Source organism: Oncorhynchus masou, chromosome 29 (genome assembly GCF_036934945.1).
Source record: "Oncorhynchus masou masou isolate Uvic2021 chromosome 29, UVic_Omas_1.1, whole genome shotgun sequence".
Taxonomy (NCBI): domain Eukaryota; kingdom Metazoa; phylum Chordata; class Actinopteri; order Salmoniformes; family Salmonidae; genus Oncorhynchus; species Oncorhynchus masou.
The window spans coordinates 42248318-42275213 of NC_088240.1; the positions used below are offsets into that span (position 1 = coordinate 42248318).

The following is a 26896-nucleotide window of genomic DNA, read 5'->3' on the forward strand; positions in this document are numbered from 1 at the left end:
CTCTTTCAGGTAAACATAATTATTTTAAATGGGATATGCCAAATAGAACTACAGACCCAGCCTGACATTGGCAATTAGCTAATTGTTAATTTATTTCAGTATTTCAGTGTGGAGACAGTTGAGGGGACTATACTTAATGAAGCCATTAGACGACTGTTGCTGACTCAGAGGATGTATGTATAAATTATTTCTAATACATTATGTAAAATAAGTTTCAGTGATTCAATAGCATAGTTAATCATTACATGACTTTTAACAGACACGATTTTGCTGTCTTGCATTAGCAAGATCTTCTGGTAGATCTCTCTTTTGGCTGCTGCTGACAACGACTGCATGTACACTGAGCAAAAAATATAAATGCAATATGTAAAGTGTTGGTTCCATGTTTCATGAGCTGAAATATAATATCCCAGAAATGTTCCATATGCACAAAAAGCTTATTTATCTCAAATGTGTTTACATTCCTGTTAGTGAGCATTTTTTCTCTCTCTCTCTCTCTCTCTCTCTCTCTCTCTCTCTCTCTCTCTCTCTCTCTCTCTCTCTCTCTCTCTCTCTCTCTCTCTCTCTCTTTCCTAGCCACCGTGCTTCTACACCTGCATTGCTTGCTGTTTGGGGTTTTAGGCTGGGTTTCTGTACAGCACTTTGAGATATCAGCTGATGTAAGAAGGGCTACATAAATAAATTTGATTTGATCAGTGCACAGGTGCACCTTGTGCTGGGTGCAATAAAAGGCTGCTTTAAAATGTGCAGTTCTTATCAACCCTCAGGTCTCCTGACCACAATCCAAAATCTGGTCTGAAATGCACAAATGATTAACCCTTGTAGTTCCCCTCAGCTTTATGATGACCTGCAAATGTATACACACGCGTCACACACACATGCACACACCACAACAATTTACAAACCCTAACCACTTACAGGCTAAGCATGATGTAAAGTATGAACTACAGCTGAACCAAATATTGAATGAAGGCTGTTATTCAAGCCTTCTTGTTATCATGGAGGCCCCTTCCCTCAGCCAACCACTCTCTTCTCTCCCTCCTTGTCCTTTGTTAGCCTCTCTGTCTGACCACTGTCCAAAAGATCAGACCACTATGGTCTGACTGTGTCATTTGGACCGGGTTGCCTTCGTTTTCCCGGGCCAAATGGATCTTCAAAGAACTTCACAAAGTTAAATGGACCATTAAAATTTGCCAAACGCTAAGTGAGAGGTGCACTGCTACAGTGGGGAGCTGTTTGGTCCACTAATGGGCTGGACTTTTGTTCCCCTGAAGTCATGCAACAACTCAACACAGGAGCCCCTCAGAAACGCTGCTGATTAGAGAAGAGGGGTGGGCATGGGAAAATTCAGAGCAAGAAAGGTATCTACGGACTTACCAACACTCAGAGGCACAGGCTACACGTGATGTACAGACATGCACGTACATATGCATACACCGACAAACAGTAGGCTTCGTACAGAGACACAGAAACATTGCAGGCAGTGCCATACGTACGGTGCACTTCCCCTCAGCTTTGCAATGACCTGTGATTGCATACACACATCAGATAGACAGACACACAGACACACACACACACGCAGTAGGCGCGTACAGAGACACAACATACAAACAATGCCAGTAGGGGCACACGAACAGTGCACACATGTAAGCAGGCTCAAAGAAACAGATGACCTTAAACATCCATACAAACGGACACACTAACACATTACACACAAACACGTGCTGACAGCTCTGAAGCCCTTCAGTGGAAAGTCAGCCCTAAGGGTTTGACTCCAGGTCTCGTTTACTCACGAAACAACCTTCTCCCTTTCGGAATTGGTGTCCAATCCACACTAAATCAAAGCCTGTTCCCAGCGTCGTGCCCCACAAGTGCCGTGCACCACAACCCCCCTGGAAACACAAGGAAACAAACAAGGAGCATTCACCCGTCAAACACTGCTTCACCTACCTCAGTCAGGTGGAGGGTGTGTGTGTCTCCTTGACAGCGTCAGTGCGTCAGGCTCTCTCTCACAATCTCTCCTTCCACCTGCAGCTTGTGTCTCGGTGAACTTCAGCCCCTTGTGTACAGCCACTCCCTCTGCCTCCTCCAACTCATTAACCAACCCCTTGGTGCTGTGGTGGTGGTGCCTAGAAGGAGATAAAGAGAGCCAGCACCTCGGAGCTGCCTGTATCCCCTGTTGAGTGGCTGCCACTGGGTGCTCCTCTCCTGGGGCTGGGCTGGCGGACTCTCACCCTCCTTCCGTGGCTCTGGGTGAATGGTTAGTTCAGCTCCATGGCTCTCCCTTTGTGAAAGTGCTACGGAGTGTCGAAGGCCCTCAGAGGAGGGGATAAGACCCAACCTCAACAATCACGCATAGGAGACCCAGCTCTCCCTGCCTCTCTCCGTAGTTGCCTCTCCCGTTCCCCCCCTCCCCGTCTCTAACACAATGGGCCGATCAGCTGGTAAGGCAAGGTTGCACAGGATTTTGAGCGCTTGGGAAGCTGCAGGTTGCAGAACTTTCTGTATTGTGTAGATTTGAAAGTCAGGTATTTTCCTGACATCAAGGTTTGCATAATAGGAAGATGAGATAGTAGATTTGTTGATAATATGAATTTGAATATTATTAAAATGTAGGGGGAAAATGGAAGGGAAGCGCTGCTAGTGTACACAATAGTAGATCTTTGTAGATGCTCTGTCGTTGTGATGACTGCAGAGTGCATCACATTCTCTTTCTCTGAAGCATGAGCTGGAGTCCATCAAATCAAGAGAGAGAGTTTTATTTGTAATGAAAAATATCAGTGATCATTTGCTGCTTTACACAATATTTCCTCATAGGATCTGTAGAGTCATGGTACATTGTAGATAAGTAAATAAAAGCTACAAACATAATTGCTGTAAGTAATATCATTGAGTTACACAATACATTATTTGAAAATTTAGGATGATTTGGATATAAAGCGTGAATTATCCTAATATAGGTACCATTAACTTGCATTGGATTTGTGACACAAATGCTAAAAAGTTAGCATTTGAAACAGTGGCAAGGTAAAAAAAACAAAATATGGGTTGCTGTCATACCTGGTCCATAAACTGCTTACAGGGTAAGAAAATCTTTAATAAATGATCCCCAAATAGCAGGAACAGCACCATTTAGTGGTCAGGATGTAGGACCCAACAACTTCAATGACTAATTCCTCTGAACAGGGGAAGAAAACATCACTCAATTCACTGAGAATACATTACATTGGATGAAGGAACAAAATTAATAGCCACATGTCCATACTACTTGTCAAACATAGAGAACTGACACTATATACTCCTTGTTGGGATTGGCGTGGTGGGGTGGTGGTGGTGGTGGTGGTGGTGGTGGTGGGGGTGGGGGGGGGGGTGGGGGGTCCGTGGATGGCTTTAGACCACTTCTTTTGATTCCTCATGTCTTAACCATTGTTATCAAAAGTTTGGTCCAAATCGAATGTTAGGTACTATAATTGTTGAATATTATATGAATCCTATAAATTAAAATGGCCAATTTTCGTGCAATAAATTAGCTTAATTTCTCAGAGATCAAATATTGTTCCAACAAAATAACGTTGCAGGAATGCTAACGTTAACAGAAACCATTTCAGAATAATCTGAGAAGGTGGGTGTCAAAAACCTCTCACTTGGTCTTTTTTTTAGGTGGAAGTACCCTGTAGCAACATTGCAGCAGTTTTTTTCCAATCAGTGCATGATCATTCTTGAATTCAGTCTTGGAACACATAAAAAAATACTATTTGTAAACCAACTTATGGAGAAAAAAAAGCACATTAAAACAGAAACAATAAATGTACATGCATTTGAATCCAACTTGATTGTCTGGGCTGACTGATGTTGATCTTATTCTCCAGTGAAGGTAGGGTTGGCCACGGTGGTGGTCGCGTTCATGAATAGTGGATTGTCTCCCTATTGAGAAAGATAGTAAATTACGTATGATGAAAAATCAGTAATGTATGGAACTCAGATATATGGTGATAAATGCGGTGTCTTGTTTTAAATAGCTGCTGTCTCTGCCAGCCATACATTTATAGCAAATCACAACATTGGCATGGGATTTCGATTTACGCAGTTACTGATCAAATCTTGCAAAAGCGCTTTATAAACAAGTCTCCTCAGGTTCTGGAGAACGCTGCTGTGCAGCTCTATCTATTCTCAAAGGGCCCGATCCCAATTAAGAATGTATGCCTTTCCTCCTACGCACTTCTCAGTATTTGGTATTCAGACTTACCGTATTTAGTCGAATAACGCGCTCAGCAGGTGTGGCTACTTTGCGCACCCTGAATACATTTAATTCAACCACTGAAACCATCCCGCTTGCGGCCAACATATTTCCTCGTGGAGTTTTCATTCAATGGGGTTTTCAGTACTTTTGTCTTAAGCCATCCCTTTAAATATGATGCACCTTTAATTAGAATTTTGTCGACATACTCAATAGAATATATTGCGAGAACGGGTTCAGAATATAAGGGTCAATGAAAGAAAGCCATCTATGCATATTCGTCTCCGTTTCAGCACCAACTGGTGGATTAAAAAAATACTGATTTTGTAGATTATTTAGGCATATTTTTGGGTTAGAAAAGTATGTATGAATCCTTGAAAAAAAACTTGGAGAGCATTTATGCACAAAATAGTATACAGAAAATACAGTGGTTTGATTTCGTCTGAAAGTTACCATATTCGAGTTCAATCCATTAAATATTGGAATATGAAAACAAGTACAATAGGGGTTGAACAATAATCCTATAAATCTACCCTAATTCTCACTGAGTTTCATAATAATTCAAATCGGTTACGTGTCCTAAATTATTACACAACGTTAGCTTAAAATGATCCACTAATGCTAGAGACCCTCAAGAACAATTTACAAGGACATGAGAGGGGAAAGGAAGGTAAACGGAATGGAATGGAATGATGCAAAATTAAATGTATGTGGGTATTACTGACAGTGGCTACCGATAGTGGCTAATATTTAACATGATACAAATTGTAAAATAAAATGGAGAAAGGCCTGGGCATATAAGGGTGCACATTTAGTTGCACATTTTGTTTTTTGTCATAGCACTACACAGCTTATTCAAATAATCAAGTAATCACCAAGCATTGCACATTTTGGGGTCCCCACTACCGAGTTTGGAAACACTGGCATACATCAATTCGTCAATTCGGCAGGTTCGACCCTACATAAGCCTATAGCTTAGGTCTCCAAATTTCATGCACACATATTATAAGGGTACACAGTCAGAATTCTGATCGGCACTGCTATTTATATCCCATTTCACTGTGCAGTACATGTCATGTTCATATGATTTTCAGTTTGCTGCCATATGGCTGGTTTCCCATTAGTGTCCAGGGATCATAAGGAAAAATCATCTAAAAACAATTGCTATGCGTATTTATAATCCCCTTATCCAAATGGATTACTAATTGACATAGCTCTTATCAATAGACCTTACCAAGTTGTAGATTACAAGGCATGGAGAATGGTGCTATTTCTATCAGAAAAAAAACAAGTAAATGCTTTTTCCATTTGGAACTGGTAGGTTCCCTAGATCGTATTCCTGGTTTCCTCACGTGTAAAGGTGGTAGAATTATTAGGGAACTAATTCATGGTCACATATTCATTTATTCAAGCTCCACTTCAAACTAATAGTGGGTGAAGAGTATGTTATTCTCATGCTTAAGTTCTTTGTCAGAATACGCATAGAGAGAAAAGCACATAAAAAGGGAATAATGAATCTGGGCCAAAGTGATGATTTCTACGAAGTAGCAAATGTCACTCACCGGGGACCACTTTCCTTTCTTCTGCTCATTCTCAAACCTGCGGAACTCCTTCGCATCTCTCATGTAGATGATGGCTTTGATGATGAGCAGGATCAGTAAGCCAATCAGGGCCACGCCCGCAATGGAGCCTCCAATGATGGCGTAGATGTTTGGCAACTCCGGACATTCTAAAACAATTATGACAGACATTAACAACCATACATTTTTAGGCAGTCCTGGAGGCTATAGCAGGTTACGTTTACTGTGAAAACATTTGGTAGCAAAAATCTCTCGGACACTGTGATTCAGATGCTTTCAATGTGACTTGGAGGCTTTAACTTGATGCCCATCAAACAACGTGGTCAGTCAATTAAAACCCCAGTAAACATTATCTGTTTTTTTGTGGGCTTATGAAGGTAACATGGGCAGACTTTTTAGTTGCACAAGACATACGTCTCTTACCTCGGGTCTTTAGTATCTGGGCGGAGTAGTTGTCCTCTCCATCCAACTGTTTAATGATAAAGAACACCCGGCAGTTCTCCGCATCCCTCACGTCACAAGGCTTACCAGGTGGCAATGTCTCCACCATCTCAAATACATTAATACTCTTACAGGTCTGGGAGCAGTTCTTGCTGAACGGGCCTGTCTGAAAGCCCAGACACTCGATGCACTTCCTGAAAATAGAAGAACGAGGTAGAGAGTGGAAAACTTCCTTGACCAACATTTTGTCTCCTCCCTTTAAGGACTTCAACACATGCTTTGGTTCCAAAACCCCTCGCGTTGAGTAAGATGGCAACACGCAGAAATTATATTTTTAAGTGCTACATTTTATTCTACCATTCATCCTTTACGGTCAATGGTAACCGTCTTTGTTTGTCCTATGGTTGTGGATGCAATTTAACATATACACGATGGATCCAACAACATTACCTAAAGGGGCCAGTGAATACAGTGGTTGAGTGGGTGAAAAAGGTGGGCCCAGGCCGTCTTACCCCTTGGTTATACAGGGAGTCTGGCAGGCAGGACAGGTCAGACAGTAGGGCCGCTGGTAGCCCTCGATACACTTGCACTGGTTACACTGGCATGTGCCCCTGCCGCTGCACACGCTCCCGCTTGGTGTGCGACACTGCTCGTCCGACTTCTTGCATTGGCAGGCGGTGCCTTCGTACTCGGGGTTGCATTCGCAAGTTTTACAACGGCATTTCCCATTCCCTTCAACACAGAGACGTGATTTTACGTCAGAATTGTTTTAATACTTCACGTGTGTACCTTCAGTCATAATGAGACTGTCATTAACAGATGGCAGGTGTTCTTTCTATTGTTATACAGTACATGTACTGTATATATATATTTCCATCTAAATTTCCAATGTTTCTGGAAAAATCTATTAATCTATTAATTTATTTATTGATATTTTCATATATTCTATCAGACTGCACCTCCACACAGTTTGTTCTGAAACTTCTCGCAGCTCTCGTTTTCACACTCGCAGTGCGTGCCGTAGTAGGTGCTGCCGCCTTGTTGGGCATAGCACTGGCAAATGCCACACACACAGTCCCCTCGTCCTTCGCACTCCGTGCCGTTGTCCTTCCGGCATGCCGCCCTCAGAGAGCTCTCGTCCTTCTCCCCGATGGCGCACTCGCACCTCTGACCCACGAAGCCGGCTTTGCAACTGCACAGAGTTGGGAGGAAAAAGCCTACTGTACAAATTGCTTGTGAAGACTTTACATATACCACCCCCCAAAATTGTGTCGGCTTTTTGTTCCCCCTGAGTACAGAGAATAGAAATACAGTATAGAAAATAGAATGAAATAGATGGTTCATAACAATCCATGTTTCTCAGTTTCTTTGTTCTTCAGGTGACTCAATGCACTTCTAGGGGGATGAAGGGAAAATCATGCATCATATATTGGATTCAATATTGACTATATCAACATAAGTTGGAATATATTGGGGAAACAAAAGCACATGCTATTTGTTGTATATCCCAGCCAATGCCCGCCTTACCTGCACATGCCACAGTTGACTTTGCCCTTCCTGTCGCAGTCCTTGTGATCCTCCTCCTGGGGGTCATCACATTCACACTCGCAGCGAGTCGACAAGCTCACCTTCAGCTTGTCTTTTATGCCCAAAGGGCCAATCAGAAAAGACCTCTCCCTGTCTATACATTCATCTGCCGTCACTGTTACGTTGAAAGACACCTGAGAGGAATTCAGGAGACACAATGAGTACATTTGTGGTATGTGTTTGGATAATGTCTTTTTTTGCTATTTATTATCATTCAACTGAATGGATCTAAAATAGTGCATAAGAGAGTAAAATAAATATTGTGTAAGATCATACAAAAGACTTTGCTGTGACTCTTATGTGGATGATGTTAAAAATATTTGTTGGTCTGATGTGATTAATAAGTAGCATCCAGATACTGCAATTGATGAATTTATGAAATTGCTTCTTCCAATTATTCATAAACATGCACCTGTTAAGAAACTGACTGTTGGAACTGTTAAGGCTCAATGGATTAATGAGGAATTGAAAAACTGTATGGTTGAGATGGGGCAAAAGTAGTGGCTAATAAGTCCTCCTGCTCATCTGACAGGCTGACTTACTGCAAATTGAGAAATGATGTGACTAATGATGGAAAAAAAACTTTGAAGTACTTTAAATTAAATTATGGGCATTATTCACCAATTATTTTAATGATTACTTCATTACATGTAGCAAATTGTGCAAATTTAGGCAGGAAACGACAACAACGAACAGTGAGCCATTGTATTCATCCATAAAAAAAGAAAGAAAGCATCACAACTACGAAAGAAAAGTATTGCAAGTTTCAATTTTGTAAAGTTAGTGTGGGAAATGTGAAAAATGATTGTTATCGATCAACAATGACACACCTCCTGGCATTGATAACTTAGATGGAACGCTACGGAGGATGGTAGCTGACTCTATAGCCACTCATATCTGTCACATCATTCATCTGAGCCTACAGGAATGTCCTCAGGCCTGGAGGGAAGCCAAAGTAATTTCGCTACCCAAGAGTGGTAAAGTGGCCTTTACTGGTTGAAACAGCAGACCTATCAGTTTACCGCCAGCTCTGAGCAAACTGTTGGAAAGAATTGTGTTTGACCAAATACAATGCTATTTCTCTGTAAACAAATTAACAACAGACTTTCAGCATGCTTATAGTGAAGGGCATTCAACATGTACTGCACTGACACAAATGACTGATGATTGGTTGAAAGAAATAAGAAGAAAGACAATAAGAAGATTGTGGGAGCTGTACTGTTAGATTTCAGTGCAGCCTTTGATAATATTGACCATAACCTGTTGTTGAAAAAACATACAGTACCAGTCAAAAGTTTGGACACACCTACTCATTCAAGGGTTTTTCTTTATTTTGACAATTTTTTTACATTGTAGAGTAATAATGAAGGCATCAAAACTATGAAATAACACACACCGAGTCATGTACTAACCAAAAATGTTAAATCAAAATATATTTTATATATGAGATTCTTCAAAGTAGCTAACCTTGGCATTGATGACAGCTTTGCACACTCTTGGCATTCTCTCAACCAGCTTCATGAGGTAGTCACCTGGAATGAATTTCAAATAACAGGTGTGCCTTGTTAAATGTTAATTTCTTTCCTTCTTAATGTCTTTGAGCCAAACAATTGTGTTCTGACAAGGTATACAGAATATCACCCTATTTGATAAAAGACCAAGTCCATATTATGGCAAGAACAGCTCAAATAAGCAAAGAGAAACAACAGTCCATTGCTTCAGTCAATCCGTAAAATTTCCAGAACTTTGAAAGTTTCTTCAAGAGCAGTCGCAAAAACCATCAAGCGCAATGATGAAACTACCACAGGAAGTCATGAGGACTACCACAGGAAAGGCGGTTCCTCTGCTGCAGAGGACAAGTTCATTAGAGTTAGAAATTGTAGCCCAAATAAATGCTTCACAGAGTTCAAGTAACAGACACATCTCAACATCAACTATTCAGAGGAGACTGTGTGAATCAGACCTTCATGGTCGAATTGCTGCAAAGAAATCGCTAATAATAAGAAGAGACTTGCTTGGGCCAAGAAACACGAGCAGTGGACATTAGACCCGTGGAAATCTGTCCTTTGTTCTGATGAGTCCAAATGTGAGATTTTTGGGTCCTACTGCCGTCTTTGTGAGACACAGAGTAGGTGAACGCATGATCTCCGCATGTGTGGTTCTCACTATGAAGCATGGAGGAGGAGGTGTGATGGTGTGAGGATGCTATACTTGTGAAAATGTCTGTGTTTTATTTAGTATTCAAGGCAAACTTAACCAGCATGGCTACCAGAGCATTCTGCAGCGATACGCCATCCCATCTGGTTTGCGCTGTGTGGGACTACTATATCATTTGTTTTTCAACACGACAATGATCCAACACACTTCCAGGCTGTTTAATGGCTATTTGACCAAGAAGGAGAGTGATGGAGTGCTGCATCAGATGACCTGGCCTCCACAATCACCTGACTGATCATCTGACGTCAACCCAATTGAGATGGTTTGGGATGAGTTGGACCGTACCGCAGAGTGAAGGAAAAGCAGCCAACAAATGCTCAGCATATGTGGGAACTTCTTCAAGACTGTTGGAAAAGCATTCCAGGTAAAGCTGGTTAAGAGAATGCTAAGAGTGTGTAAAGCTGAATCAAGACAAAGGGTGGCTACTTTGAAGAATCTAAAATCTAAAATATATTTGGTTTGTTTAACACTTTTCTGGTCACTACATGATTCCATATGTGTTATTTCATAGTTGTTGATGTCTTCATTATTATTCTACAATGTATAAAACAGTAGAAATAAAGAAAAATCCTTCAATGAGTAGCTGTGTCTAAACTTTTGACTGGTACTTCATGTGTTATTGCTTTTTAACCTCTGCCATATTGTGGATTCAGAGCTATCTACTGTATCTAATAGAACTCAACGGGTTTTCTTTCATGGAATCTTCTTGTTGAGGGATTTTTTTAATCAATGATGACTAATTATGTATACATTTCAATCAGGACTGACTAATCCGAATACTATTATGTTACTGTACATGTATGAATTTTCTCTCTTGCTCCCAGTATTGAATATAATGTAGTCAAGAGTTTAGAACAATGACAGTCTGTTCCTTGGTACAAATGAATGAACTATCTCCAGACTGTCTAGAATGCTTATCTACACTGACTGACCTTGGCTCTAGGCGAGGAGGGAAGGCTTGAGATCTATAGAGCCTTTCTACCAGTGTCAAGAAGAGATGGAACATTTAGAAAAAAGCTGACGTCATTTTCAGTTTATAACCTGTGGTAAAATGTGTATGTACTCAGTACTCTCTTGAATAAAGATGTTACTTGACTTTAAGACCGGGACTCTGTCCATTCCTATAAAATAAGGGTCTTACAAATCCTTATGAATTGACAGAGTGTTTAATTTTAATTGGGAATTCAACACTTCTCTAATGTCAAACATGTAAAGTGTGGTGTACCACAGGGCAGCTTTCTAGGCCCTCTACTCTTTTATATGTTTGCCAATGAACTGCCACATGCATTAAACAAAGCATGTGTGTGTCCATGTATGCTGAGGATTCAACCATAAACGCATCAGCAACCATAGCTAATGAAGTCACTGAAACCCTTAACAAAGAGTTGCAGTCTGTTTTGGAATGGGGGGGGGGGGGCAGTAATAAACTGGTCCTGAACATCTCTTAAACTAAGAGCATTGTTTTTGGTACAAATCATTCCCTAAGTTCTACACCTCACCTGAAACTGGTAATGAATGGGGTGGCTGTTGAACAAGTTGAGGAGACTAAATTACTTAGTGTTACCTTAGATTGTAATCTGTCATGGTCAAAACATAAAAATTCAGTGGTTGTAAAGATCGGGAGAGGTCTGTCAGTAATAAAAAGATGCTCTGCTTTTTTTACACTACACTCCAAAAAGCAAGTTCTGCAGTCTCTAGTTTTGTCTTATCTTGATTATTGTCCAGTTGCGTGGTCGAGTGCGGCAAGGAACGACGTAGTTAAGCTGCAGCTGGCCCAGAACAGAGCGGCACGTCTTGCTTTTCATTGTAATCATAGGGATGATATAATTACTATGCATACTGTACCAGTCTCTCTTCCCTATGAGTTGAGGAGAGACTGATTGCGTCACTTCCTTTTTATAAGAAACATTAGTATGTTGAAAATCTATCTTTTGTTCCATAGTCAACTTACACACAGCTCTGACAAACACACTTACTCCACAAGACATGCCACCAAGGGTCTTTTCACAGTCCCCAAATCCAGAACAAATTCAAGAAAGCGTACAGTGTTATATAGAGCCATTATTGCATGGAACTCCAGTCCACCTCAGATTGCTCAAATGAACAGGAAACCTGGTTTCAAAAAACAGATAACACAACACCTCACGGCACAACGCCTCTCCCCTATTTGACCTAGATAGTTTGTGTGTGTGTATTGATATGTAGGCTACGTATGCTTGAATATTTTTTTTTATGTAGTTCTGTCCTTGAGCTGTTCTTGTCTATTAATGTTCTGTATTATGTAATGTTTCATGTTTTGTGTGGACCCCAGCAAGAGTAGCTGATGCTTCTGCAACAGCTAATGGGGATCCTAATAAAATTCCAAATACCAAAGTATAACACTTTATAATAAATGTCACTAATTAGCCATTATATTAATTATATTGCTTATAATTACTATAAATGTACATAAGTGTTTACAAAAAAATGAAATACATATTACTGTTTTATCAATAGTTGATTAATACTTCAGTTATTATCAAGTGTTACCATATAATTATTTGGTATGTGATAGTCTTTTACTTCTGAGCTCTTACCAATTCTCCTACTTTGACGTTATCACAGACCCCCTTGTCCCCTGCGGGTCCCCCTCCAGGACAGAGTGGAGTGTAAGTGACTCTCACATGGTCAGGGAGAGCATCATGAGTCACTGTCACTTTGGAGGAGAGCCTCTGTGTCAGACACAAAACAGTCTCAGAGATGACACCAATGCCAAATCACCAGAAATAAAACATCCCATGCAAATCCAAACTGACACATTATTCCTAGAGATACTATAGGTTTATGATAAAAATCAAGCAAGGTTCTACACATTAAACACATAATTATTGGAGTACCTTTTTTTTTAAAGAGATTCGTTAAATTAAATAAGAAAAGACTGTAAATATCTGAATAAGAATGAAACAAATATTGTAAATATCTTACATTGTAGGCAGCTTGGATCAATTCAACAACATTTTTGGAGTCCTCTGACAGTACTCCCACCTCAGACTTGGGGATCATTCTACTGAGTTCCTGAAAGATAGTTAGGTGAGACAACAACACATCACAATCGAATCAAGTACATTTCCCCTCAACAGAGTATTTTTTTGTTGGGGAGGGGGGGGCGGGGTCAGGTGTACTGTGAGAGTTATTTAGGATAATCTTCATTATTATGTGGCAGTATTAATAAGTTACTGCATTACATATGTTGGCGTTTATAACAGTAGAAAAACTGAGGAAGAAAAAAAGACTAGAAAGATCGAAATAAAGAGTCCACTTACCCTGTATACATTCTCCATGTTCTTTGTCACAGCAAAGATTGGCTGAATGTTGTTCTTCTCTAACTGTGAAGCCACTTGACCAACAGATGGGTAGTCCTACATACAGAGACACTTAACTTGTACAACCTCAAGATTGTAATTGTTTAGGGCCAAAAGGGTTGAAATATACAGGCTTTAGTTCAGTCCAGTCATGCTGTTGCATTCATTACATATTTTTCATATTCTCTTATGGTATTTTTCATATCCAGTACAGTATATCAAAGTCTTGGTGAGGACCAATCATATTGATCTGAATGTGTCCCATGTCACCATCACATACCATGTCATTGCTCTTAGTGTACAGCTGCTTGTCCATGTAACATCTCTCGTCGTTGGGCTCCAGTATGCCAGCCAGCTTGCCATCCCCTGCCATGTGGAAGCCATCGTCGGTGGTCAGGACGATTAGCCGAGTGCTGCTATTCCTCCAGCCAATCCTGTCCTGTGGAAAACAATTGGAGGCTTCATGTAAAATGGATGGAAAAGATGCGAAAAAGTCTACATCCCACATTGGAGTTTTTTTGAGTCACACTCACAGAGGAAGTGTGAGTCACTTTATCTACTGTTCCCGCATGCAAGCCTCATGCAGTGCTATACTCAGCCTATCATGTGTGAGGGAGTGTTGTGTCTGAAGACAAAAAAAGAGATGGGTGTTTCAGAAGTGAACTACTTTCCCATCTACCTATCTATTTACAGTATGTATAGTGGGGCAAAAAAGTATTCAGTCAGCCACCAATTGTGCAAGTTCTCCCACTTCAAAAGATGAGAGAGGCCTGTAATTTTCATCATAGGTACACTTCAACCATGACAGACAAAATGCGAGAAAAAAAATCCAGAAAATCACATTGTAGGATTTTTAATGAATTTATTTGCAAATTATGGTGGAAAATAAGTATTTGGTCACCTACAAACAAACAAGATTTCTGGCTCTCACAGACCTGTAACTTCTTCTTTAAGAGGCTCCTCTGTCCTCCACTCGTTACCTGTATTAATGGCACCTGTTTGAAGTTGTTATCAGTATAAAAGACACCTGTCCACAACCTCAAACAGTCACACTCCAAACTCCACTATGGCCAAGACCAAAGAGCTGTCAAAGACAGCAGAAACAAAATTGTAGACTTGCACCAGGCTGGGAAGACTGAATCTGCAATAGGTAAGCAGCTTGGTTTGAAGAAATCAACTGTGGGAGCAGTTATTAGGAAATGGAAGACATACAAGACCACTGATAATCTCCCTCGATCTGGGTCTCAACGCAAGATCTCACCCCGTAGGGTCAAAATGATCACAAGAATGGTGAGCAAAAATCCCAGAACCACACGGGGGGACCTAGTGAATGACCTGCAGAGAGCTGGGACCAAAGTAACAAAGCCTAACATCAGTAACACACTACGCCGCCAGGGACTCAAATCCTGCAGTGCCAGATGTGTCCCCCTGCTTAAGCCAGTACATGTCCAGGCCCATCTGAAGTTTGCTAGAGAGCATTTGGATGATCCAGAAGAAGATTGGGAGAATGTCATATGGTCAGATTAAACCAAAATAGAACTTTTTGGTAAAAAGGAGGACAAAGAATGCTGAGTTGCATCCAAAGAACACCATACCTACTGTGAAGCATGGGGGTGGAAACATCATGCATTGGGGCTGTTTTTCTGCAAAGGGACCAGGACGACTGATCCATGTAAAGGAAAGAATGAATGGGGCCATGTATCGTGAGATTTTGAGTGAAAACCTCCTTCCATCAGCAAGGGCATTGAAGATGAAACGTGGCTGGGTCTTTCAGCATGGCAATGATCCCAAACACACCGCCCGGGCAACGAAGGAGTGGCTTCGTAAGAAGCATTTCAAGGTCCTGGAGTGGCCTAGCCAGTCTCCAGATCTCAACCCCATAGAAAATCTTTGGAGGGAGTCTGTGTTGCCCAGCAACAGCCCCAAAACATCACTGCTCTAGAAGAGATCTGCATGGAGGAATGGGCCAAAATACTAGCAACAGTGTGTGAAAACCTTGTGAAGACTTACAGAAAATGTTTGACCTCTGTCATTGCCAACAAAGGGTATATAACAGAGTATTGAGATAAACTTTTGTTATTGACCAAATACTTATTTTCCACCATCATTTTCAAATAAATTCATTAAAAATCCTACAATATGATTTTCTGGATTTTTTTTCTCATTTTGTCTGTCATAGTTGAAGTGTACCTATGATGAAAATTACAGGCCTCTCTCATCTTTTGAAGTGGGAGAACTTGCACAATTGGTGGCTGACTAAATACGTTTTTGCCCTACTGTACTTATCTATGATACACAATGCTGCTTTGACAATAGGTTAACCAAACATTATATTGATGTTCAATATCAGTATGTTGATAGAATGTTGGTTCAACCAATTTTGCCCTGTGGGATTAGACTACTCTTACCCCACATACTGCAGCCTGCATGATGGCGTCCAGCGTCCCTTCAGGGGAGTCCAAGTTCCCAGAGATGCGCTGCTTGTCTACCTCCCTATTAAAGTCAGCTTTGTTCTCTGTCATGCTAAGAACATGCCTGTAGCCAAAGGCAGGTTGACAGAACAGCTCCTTTTCTTCGCATGGCTTCTTCAGCTTCTCTGGGTTGGTGTTAGTGAAAGGCAGGACAGTCTTGTCTACGAAAGAGCCGAAGCCTGCAGTAAAACATAAAGGTGATAAAAAATACGATTCATGGACACTCATAGATAGATTAGAAATTGAGGTTGAGACAGACCTTGGTTTAAATACTATTTGAAATCATTTGAAATACTTTAGCTTGGCTGTTGGAATGGAATTAATAGACACGTCCCAAAAGGGTAAATCCCACCAACCTGGCACCCCAAGGTATGCTAAACCAAATGCAAATAGAAGAGTCAAATGATATTTGATGATATCACCTATTCGCCCTTGTTTTGTGATTCCTTGCAGAGCTTTAAAGAGCTCGTTTCCAAGAGTCTTGATACTCCTCAGATCGTCCTCCATGGAGTAGGAGAGATCCATCAGGTAGTAGAGATCAACAGGATAGCCCTCCACTCTCCGAAAGTCCAGCTTGAACGTCCGAGGCAGCCCTGAACAAAGCAAAATCGAGGTGAAAACTGAAATCTCAAGCACATAAAAATATGTCAAGTCAAAAGCACATGACGATAATGTGATATGATGAAATTTAGGGTATTTATTTGCTATTTTAAGATAATTTCATTCTATTTGATTACTTAGGGCTACTTTTAATATGTTTGAGCCATAGAGTTGGACAGAGGGCATAAAGCCAAGGTTGGTTGTTTACTGCCACATGCAATAATGGGATGATTGCTGAGGAGTTTAATTAATTGGCAGATCCCTGGTGGTGACCTGGATGTAATTCTGTGACCCTTCCTTAACCCATAGGAAGTCCCACACAGTTGACACCTTCAAAATGCTGAAAGTCTATAATGGCGCTGCCCATGCTAAAACAGGCTTTTTGTCCTTCATCCAACTACATGATTTTATCCATTTTCAAAACATGGCAGTCATCTTAGAACTCAGTTTGGGCGGTAATGCAATGTTAGTGGCCGAAGTAGAAGAAAAAAATGAAGAAGAAGAAAAACCCAATTTGGCCATTTTGAGAACACCCACCTGGTCTGAGCTTCAGATTGACCTCCTGAGGACGCAGCTGGATGGGTTCGTCCTTGACAAATGCATTGGTGGACAGGGCGGTGTTCTTAGTCACAGTAAGGGTATTCAGGGGGGATATGATGTCTTTTTCCATGCAGCCCCTCTCTTCTAGCTGAGCCCGGGTGTCACAGCGAGCTGCTTCTTGCTCACCTGGCTTGGTGAAGTTCTGGGAATGGGACAAACATAAACTCTGGATTTAAAATAAGTGTGTTTGGATTCATTTTGAATGGTTAGGGCCCTTAGGTATGTCAACCACGTCTGTAGACGCTCTATCAGACTATCAACAAACGATCCTGTAACTCAAAATGATACTTTTACTTCAGTTGCCCATTCTCTGTAAATGTTGTTACAGTTGACTGCCCTTGTGCACAGTTACACATTTAGATGTAAATTGACTATTATTCAAAGGATGGAAATAAAACAGTGTCTTCACAAGCGTATGCTAGCACACCAACCCACATACTGTGGCTTAACACCTTCATGCATATTCTCAGCTCTGTTTGCATACACTGCTTTACATAGACAGCCAAATGCATAATGCTAGCATCTAGCAGCGGTGTAAGGCAATTAAGTAAAAAATACTTTAAAGTATCATTATTTGGTGGCTTCTGTACTTTACTATTCATATTTTTGACAACGTTTGCTTTTATTCACTACATTCCTAAAGAAAATATTGTACTTTATACTCCATACATTTTCCCTGACACCTAAAAGTACTCATTACATTTTAAATGCTTAGAAGGATAAGAAAATGGTCCAATTCACACACTTATCAAGAGAACATCTCGAGTCACCCTTACTGCCTCCTATCTGGCGGACTCACTAAAAACAAATTTGTAAATGATGTCTGAGTGCAGGTATACTTAACATAAGGAATTTGAAATAATTTATACTTTTACTTTTGATACTTAAGTATATTTTAAACAAAATACCAAAAGACTTTTACTCAAGTAATATTTTACTGGGTGACTTTCACTTTTACTTTAGTCATTTTCTATTAAGGTAATGTATCTTTACTTTTACTCAAGTATGACTCTAGTATCACACATATTTGTGCTCCTCACCAGTTGTTTACACCACGTGCAGTACGCTCCTGATCTGATGCAGTCACTGCAGGAGTTGATCACCGTTTTGGAACATACTTCCACTTCCTGGGAGAGAACTAGGGTAAACACACACACACACACACACACACACACACACACACACACACACACACACACACACACACACACACACACACACACACACACACACACACACACACACACACACACACACACACACACACACACACACACACACACACACAGGATGACTCTCATTATGTAATTGTGAGACTTTTCAATATCAAGAGGGGATTTGATGACTGTAAAAACTTACCTCCTCTGCCCATCAGTAGGAGTAGGAGAGACACACACTTATACATTCCCTGGTGACAGAAAGAGGGAACAGCCGTCAGTCCATCAACCTTGACCACGTCGAAGACTATTACAGGCACACCTTTTAGATATCCAGCGATATATATCTTTTATCTTTTCAAGTACCAGTAAAAGATGCATGCGCTGTAGATGAACATACACTTTAAGAGCTCTTACACCACTACAATTTGATGCACATTATATAGCCTCTGTACAACGCTCTGCCTGAGCAAAAACAATCTGGGTTGACGTGTTCAACCCTCTCACTTTTAAGGGCAGTTGAACAAAATAAAAACTGAGATGGATCCATTAGAAGTTCAGAGTTAAAGAAATGAAGAAAAAAAGAGAACGTCAACAATGGCTACCACAGTATCGCCAGGCCTGGAAACTTTCCCAAACATTCACACCCACAGTGATTGTTGTTAATATACAGTATCTTCAAAACAAAACTCCTTGCAGCCAAGATCATAATAAATTGTTCCAAGTAAATGTTTGCTGTGCAAACTTCAAAAATAGGAAATGTAAAATACATCCACAGGGAAAAGCACACGCAGGATATCAAAGTTATATGCTTAATATTTTCATTTCTTTAGAGCGAGCACAAAAACGGGTGTCTAGAATTAAAATAATATTTCAAACTCTAAAAGTTGGACTTAAGTAACTTTAAATATATGGCTCTGGTATTTATTAGCACTGGTCATAATGATTATGTGCTCGTTCTGTTTGTGGTAATGGAGGCTACTATTGCCGTAGTTATTTGTTTTTGTGGACTCACACCATTACAGCGTTGAAGTAAACAGGCCATACATGGTTTTACACAGTGTTTTCTGAATTCATTACTTTAAATATACATTTTTCTTACATGACACTTAATCTTTTCTCATAGAGAAATCTACAGTTCCACTTTCGGACATTGGGCTGCTATAATGGAAATGAGTGGGCAACACAGACAAAGAGGGCTTTGCATACGGACCTCCATGAACTAAAACCACACATACTGAAGACAAATCCACTAATATGAATGAAGAGGCTAAAGGAGATAAAATGATCGTTCCAAAGCATAGCTGCTGTTACAGCCTGAATGTACAATGGATTGAACTCTGGACTCACTCTGTTTGCAATAATAGTGTTTAACGTGATTTTAGAATAACTACCTCATCTCTGTAACCCACACACTCAATTACATGTAAGGTCTCTCAGTTGAACAGTGAATTTCAAAAACAAATTCAACCACGACGACCAGGGAGGTTTTCCAATGCCTCACAAAAAGAAAGGCAACTATTGGTAAATGGGTAAAAAAAACAGACATTGAATATTCGTTTGAGTATGGTAAAGTTATTAATTACACTTTGGATTGTGTATCAACACCCTTAGCCATTACAAATATGCAGGTGTCCTTCGTAACTCAGTGGCCAGAGAGGAAGGAAACCACTCAGGGATTCCAACATGAGGCCATTGGCGACATTAAAACAGTTACAGAGTTAAATGGCTGTGATAGGAGAAAACTGAGGATGGTTCAACAACATTGAAGTTACTCCAAAATACTAACCTAATTGACAGAGTGAAAAGAAGGAAGCATGCACAGAATACAAATATTCAAAAACATGCAACAAGACACTAAAGTAATACTGCCAAAAATGTGGCAGAGCAATTAACACTTTGTATTCAGGAGCAAAAAGTTATTTGAGGCAAATCCAAAGAACACATTACTGAGTACCATGCTCCATATTTTCAAGCATAGTGGTGGCTGCATCATGTTATGGGTATATGATAATCATGAAGGACTGGGGAATATTTCAGGGAAAATAAATTATGGAATGGACCTAAGCACATGCAAAATCCTAGAGAAAACCTGGTTCAGTCTGCTTTCCACTAGATGCTGGGAGATGAATTCATCTTTCAGAAGGACAATAACCTAAAATACAAGGCCACATATACACTGGAGTTGTTTACCAAGAAGACAGTGAATCTTCCTGAAAGCCGAGTTACAGTTTTGACTTAAATGTACTTGAAAATCTATAGTAAGACCTGGAAATGGTTGTCGAGCAATGGTCAACAACCAATTTGACAGAGCTTGAATAATTTTAAAAAGAATAATGAGCAAATGTTGCACAAATCCAGGTATGGGAGGCTCTTAGAGACTCGCCCAGAAAGACTCCCAGCTGTAATCACGGTCAAAGGTACTTCTACAAAGTATTGACTCAGGGGTGTGAATACTTAAGTAAATTAGCATTTTTGTATTCAATTTTCAATACATTTGCAAACAATTCTAGAAACACGTTTTCACTTTGTCATTATAAGGTATTGTGTGTAGATAGGTGGGAAAAAATATATTTAATCCATTTTGAATTCAGGCTGTAACACAACAAGATCTGGACTAAGTCAAGGGGATGAATACTTTCTGAAGGCACTGTAAATTATGAATTACTATCATATATCCTGGTGGGTATCTAAGAACAAAAAAAACAATACAAATAAAACACCCAGTGAGGTATAGCTAACATGTTGTGTATTGGAGGACAATCAGTCATACACTACATATGAATCTACATAGACTTATAGTGGCTTGCGAAAGTATTCATCCCCCTTGGCATTTTTGCTATTTTGTTGCCTTACAACCTGGAATTAAAATTGATTTTTGGGGGGTCTGTATCATTTGATTTACACATGCCTACCACTTTGAAGATGCAAGATTCTTGTGAAACAAACAAGAAATAAGACAAAAAAATACTGAAAACTTGAGCGTGCATAACTATTCACCCCCCCTAAGTCAATATTTTGTAGAGCCCCCTTTTGCAGCAAATACAGCTGCAAGTCCCTTGGGGTATGTCTCTATAAGCTTGGCACATCGAGCCACTGGGATTTTTGCCCATTCTTCAAGGCAAAACAGCTCCAGCTCCTTCAAGTTGGATGGGTTCCGCTGATGTACAGCAATCTCTAAGTCATACCACAGATTCTCAATTGGATTGAGGTCCGGGCTTTGACTAGGCCATTCCAAGACATTTAAATGTTTCCCCTTAAACCACTCTAGTGTTGCTTTAGCAGTATGCTTAGGGTCATTGTCCTGCTGGAAGGTGATTTATTTATTTATTTCACCTTTATTTAACCAGGTAGGCCAGTTGAGAACAAGTTCTAATTTACAACTGCGACCTGGCCAAGATAAAGCAAAGCAGTGCGACACAAACAACAACACAGAGTTACACATGGAATAAACAAACATACAGTCAATAACACAACAGAAATATCTATATACAGTGTGTGCAAATGAGGTAAGATAAGGGAGGTAAGGCAATAAACAGGCCATAGTGGCAAAATAATTACAATTTCGCAATTAAACACTGGAGTGATAGATGCAAAGAAGATGAATGTGCAAGTGGAGATACTGGAGTGCAAAGGAGCAAAATAAATAAATATGTAGTTGGATGGGCTATTTACAGATATTGGTTCCTAACTCGCCTGAAAAGTTACATAGCGCGGGAGCTATTCTATGCCAATGCAGTACACCACAGGATGTTTTTGTGCTGGTCAAGGGCAGTCAGGTCTGGAGTGAACCAAGTGCTATATCTGTTCCGGGTTCAAATTTTTTTGAATGGGGCATGCTTATTTAAGACGGTTAGGGAAGCACTTTTAAAGAATAACCAGGCATCCTCTACTGATGGAATGATATCAATATCCTTCCGGGACTCCCGGGCCAGGTCAATTAGAAAGGCCTGCTCACTGAAGTGTTTTAGGGAGCGTTTGACAGTGATGAAGGGTGGTCGTTTGACCACTGACCCATTACGGACGCAGGCAATGAGGTAGTGATCGCTGAGATCCTGGTTGAAGACAGCAGAGGTGTATTTGGAGGGCAGGTTGGTTAGGATGATATCTTTTTGGGGGTGTACCTGGTAGGTTCAGTGAAAGTTTGTGTGAGACTGAGGGCATCTAGCTTAGATTGTAGAATGGCCGGGGTGTTAAAAGCATGTCCCAGTTTAGGTCACCTAACAGTACGAGCTCTGACAATAGATGGGGGGGCAATCAATTCACATATGGTTTTCAGGGCACAGCTGGAGGCAGAGGGTGGTCTATAGCAAGCGGCAACGGTGGGAGACTTGTTTCTGGAAAGGTGGATTTTTAAAAGTAGAAGCTCAAATTGTTTGGGCACAGACCTGGATAGTATGACAGAACTCTGCAGGCTATCTCTGCAGTAGATTGAAACTTCATCCCAGTCTCAAATCTCTGAAAGACTGAAACAGGTTTCCCTCAAGAATTTCCCAGTATTTAGCACCATCCATCATTACTTCAATTCTGATCAGTGTCCCAGTCCCTGCCGATGAAAAACATCCCCACAGCATGATGCTGCCACCAACATGCTTCACTGTGGGGATGGTGGTCTCAGGGTGATGAGAGGTTTTGGGTGTTGGGTTTGCACCAGACATAGCATTTTTCTTGATGGCCAAAAAGCAACATTTTAGTCTCATCTGACCAGAGTACCTTCTTCCATATGCTTGGGGATTCTCCCACATGCCTTTTGGCGAACACCAAACGTGTTTGCTTATTTTTTTCTTCAAGCAATGGCTTTTTTCTGCCCACTCTTTCGTAAAGCCCAGCTCTGTGGAGTGTACGGCTTAAAGCGGTCCTGTAGACAGATACTCCAATCTCCGCTGTGAAGCTTTGCAGCCCCTTCAGGGTTATCTTTGGCCTCTTTGTTGCCTCTCTGATTAATGACCTTCTTGCCTGGTCTGTGAGTTTTGGTTGGCGGCCCTCTCTTGGGAGGTTTGTTGTGGTGCCATATTCTTTCCATTTTTTAATAATGGATTTAATGGTGCTTTGTTTTTGATTCCTCATGTTTTACTTAAATGTAGGAAGATCCAAATTGGATGTTGGGCACTACATGTATTGAATGTTATCTGAATCCTATAAATGAAAATGGCTAATTTGGGTTATTTTCTCATTTGGCTTCTGGGTTATATTTGCTTATTAAATTATATCAAATTATATTTCAACAAAATAATGTTTCTGGATGTCAGACATATGTGTATAGGTGGCAGGGAAGTCAGGCGCAGGAGAGTCAAACAGAGTGTAAAATGGAGTCTTTTAATAATGTCCAAGTAACATGCTCCATAACACTAAATAGAAAAATGAATATAAACAAATATGGGTACCCGTCGCGCACCTATACAAAAAACCACTACACTGACAAAAAAAACACACTCTGACAAAGACTTGAGGGGAAACAGAGGGTTAAATACACAACAGGTAATGAATGGGATTGAAAACAGGTGTGTGGGAAGACAAGACAAAACCAATGGAAAATGAAAAATGGATCAATGATGGCTAGAAGACCGGTGACGCCGAACGCCGAGCACCGCCCAAACAAGGAGAGGCAACGACTTCGGCAGAAGTCGTGACACAGGAATGCTAATCATATATGTTACTAACTACAGACATGATTTTAGAACAATCTGAGATGGTGCTTTTTAAGTTGGAACGACCCATACTCTTGTGAAATATCTCACTTCTCAAATGGTTAACTAGCAGTACTTAAGCAATTCACTCATCTCCTTATAAGGCATGAGCAATCATGATCTTTTCTTGCCTCACTATTAAGTGGTGAGCAATCCGTCTCAAATATGTGTCAACTAAATGGGTTAATTTTAGAAACATTAAATGCTCCACTTTAGGCTATAGAGAAACGAATAATAGCCGGATAAAACAAGCTGTGAGCTTTCGTTTCTGATAATATTGGATAGCTACTGTCATTTTATGATTTTTTTCTGTCCTCCAAACATGGCATTAGAGTTACAATGTTAGTTCCTCTTGCAAATCTTTATTTGTATATGTATTGATAATTATATCCAGAATAATTAATAGGAATCGCGTTGGGTGTTGCACAATAGTTTATCCTACACAATTGCGTACAGTTGACTCAGTGTCCAATCAGAGGCATAAAAACACATGAAAACAACAGCTGTTTTTCACTTGACTGTCATTTGAGAAATTCCTTCATATTAGATGATGATATGTGAAAATATCCAGGCGTAACAAATCAGCTAGACACCAAATGCGCATTCAATACGTATTACGCATAATTATTGAAGAACCACGTTAATGACAGTATGGATGTACGTTTGAAGTATCTTTCATTTAGAGGCATTTGATTTTGCAATTGCATTTATTATTTAGAATTAGTGTGCCTTTGAAAACTGTTTTCACCCTGTAATATAAGAAGACACCAAACGTTACATAGTTACACTGCATTCCTGAGATCGCTATACCAAAAAACACCTAGATCCAGGATTATTACATCGTTCAAGTTCAATGTCTAATTTAACTGATTAATGGTTAATATATGATATAAGGACAACTTACAATGCAAGGACAGAAACGGAATACAAAGGGAAGGAAAGGAAGCCCCGCTAAGGTACACAATAGTAGACTTTGGTAGACAGAAAGTGCTCTTTGACAAAGGCCATGCCGCTGAAACACGTCAGACTTTTAACATTTTGTTTCCATTGAACATGTCATACAAATAAAGGCATTTTAATTAATTATATGAAGAGTGCCTTGGTCCTCCGCTCTTTTTGATGACAGAAAATTCATGTTTATGTCACACGATTTTGGACAAATCCATCACGTCACCAACCATGATAATCAACTCGTGAATTTTATTGAATATAGCTATGATTCCCCCTTATATCTCAATGTAATGACATTTTAAACAATTGGCAGATTTTATAGAAAGAACCAAATATGTGCTGTAGTATATAGAATAATCATATGGCTCAAGTGTGATGGTTATCTCTTTTACACCCCACAGAGCTTGCTTCCTCTCCAGATGTCTTCCTATAGTAGGTTCCTCTCTTTCTAGGGAGTTTTTTCTAGTCACAGTGTGTCTACATCTGCATTGTTTGCTGTTTGGGGTTTTAGGCTGGGTTTCTGTAAAGCACTTTGTAACCACTGCTGAGGTCAAAAGGACTTTAAAAATACATTTGATTGATATATTTTATATAAATCCTTATAGTCAGGTAATCGTAAATCCTGAAACTAAATCTTTGATCTGATATGCCACAAAATTACATTATTTTTTTACTTTGATCCTCTACTTCAACACATTAAAAACTATTATCTGTATGCTTTTCCTAAAGATAGAATGTCCCATTAGTTACATTTTGTAATCAGTTATTAATTAGGCTTAATCAAAAGGTTATTGTGTCCAGTAACCTTACATGAATCAACAAACATACATCTCAAATACAGCAGTAAGGATCCTACTCACAAAGGTCAAGGTGCTGCAGCTCCTACGTAACCCTCAACTCACTGTCATGGGTGTGTTCTCTATGCAGCTGACTGACTGCTTGAGGTGAACGTCAGTTAGCTTGTGAAACACAACCACCCACATGACAGGAAGGCTTCGGAGGAAAATAGTATGAACAAAGAGGAAATGTACAAAACACTATTAAAGAACCCCTGCTCTTTCCATAGACTGACGAGGTGAATCCAGGTGAAAGCTACAATCCCTTACTGATGCCACTTGTTAAATCCACTGCAACTCAAAATTAGGAAGGTGTTCTAAATATTTTGTACACACAGTGTATAATATAATTAAGCAATAAGGCCCGAGGGGGTGTGGTATATGGCCAATATACCACTGCTATGGGCTGTTCTATGACACAGTCCTTAGCCGTGCAGTAAAAATAAATGTTTTGCCATACCCATGGTGTATGGTCTGATATACCACGGCTTTTCAGCCAATCAGCATTCAGGGCCCGAACCACCCATTTTCTAATATTCATAATAATAGATCATATTTGGTATAAACCATCTCAGGCATGTGTGTAATAGGGATGTAGAATTATGACCTTATGACCTTCCTCTTTGAGTGAGCTCTAGAACAACTGGAAGGTATGTTTGTTTAGTAGTCCTTGTGCATAGAGTTGTATGGTTTGTTTAACTTTGCGATCAATGGTTTGTTTGGCTTACATTTTGAAAAAGTGAAAAAGTGAGTCTCAGCATAATTTTGCATATGTGAAATTTTCTGATACTTTCCATCATAACGAGAGAAGCTGAACATGACACAACTTCTGTCAAAGTATATTTACATTTGACATTTTGTCATTTAGCAGATTCTCTTATCCAAAGTCCAGTTAGTGTATTCATTTTAAGGTAGCTAGGTAAGACTACCACAAATTACAGTCATAGTGGATGTAAACTGAAATGCAACAGTACATGATTCTGAAAGAAGAAGTTAAAGTGTGGCAACAAGGCTATTTGGATGTTATTGTGTCAGACTGTGGGTAGAACTGACTATTCTGACATTAGTTTGTAAATACATTCGTTTTAGTTCATTGATTAATTTACCATTATCATAAGATAACCTGGAGGTTGAGGCCTAGAGAAGACATATTCTCAAACTGCAATACAAATCTGGCCTTTATGGAAGAGT

General features: G+C 40.0%; 2 protein-coding genes across 3 annotated transcripts in view; both read right to left on the minus strand.

The window, feature by feature from the left end:
- LOC135519757 (villin-1-like) overlaps positions 1–2672 on the minus strand; it is a 28534-nt gene extending 25862 nt beyond the window's left edge. For both annotated transcript variants that reach the window (XM_064944982.1, XM_064944980.1), the window contains exon 1: positions 1951–2672. The gene's annotated coding sequence lies outside the window, so the exon portion shown is untranslated. The remainder of the gene's footprint in view (positions 1–1950) is intronic.
- A 71-nt stretch (positions 2673–2743) lies between these two features.
- Positions 2744–25833, minus strand: LOC135519758 (integrin beta-2-like). Its single transcript, XM_064944985.1, has 16 exons — positions 25730–25833; positions 18434–18482; positions 18115–18212; positions 17012–17216; positions 16297–16467; positions 15812–16053; positions 13684–13842; positions 13365–13460; positions 13027–13116; positions 12639–12773; positions 7786–7979; positions 7218–7450; positions 6771–6990; positions 6241–6452; positions 5800–5966; positions 2744–3924 (listed from the first exon to the last, which is right to left on the minus strand). The coding sequence occupies exons 2-16, from the start codon at positions 18477–18479 to the stop codon at positions 3859–3861; spliced, it is 2334 nt and encodes a 777-aa protein (XP_064801057.1). The 5' UTR covers positions 18480–18482; positions 25730–25833; the 3' UTR covers positions 2744–3858.
- Positions 25834–26896: the final 1063 nt, after the last annotated feature.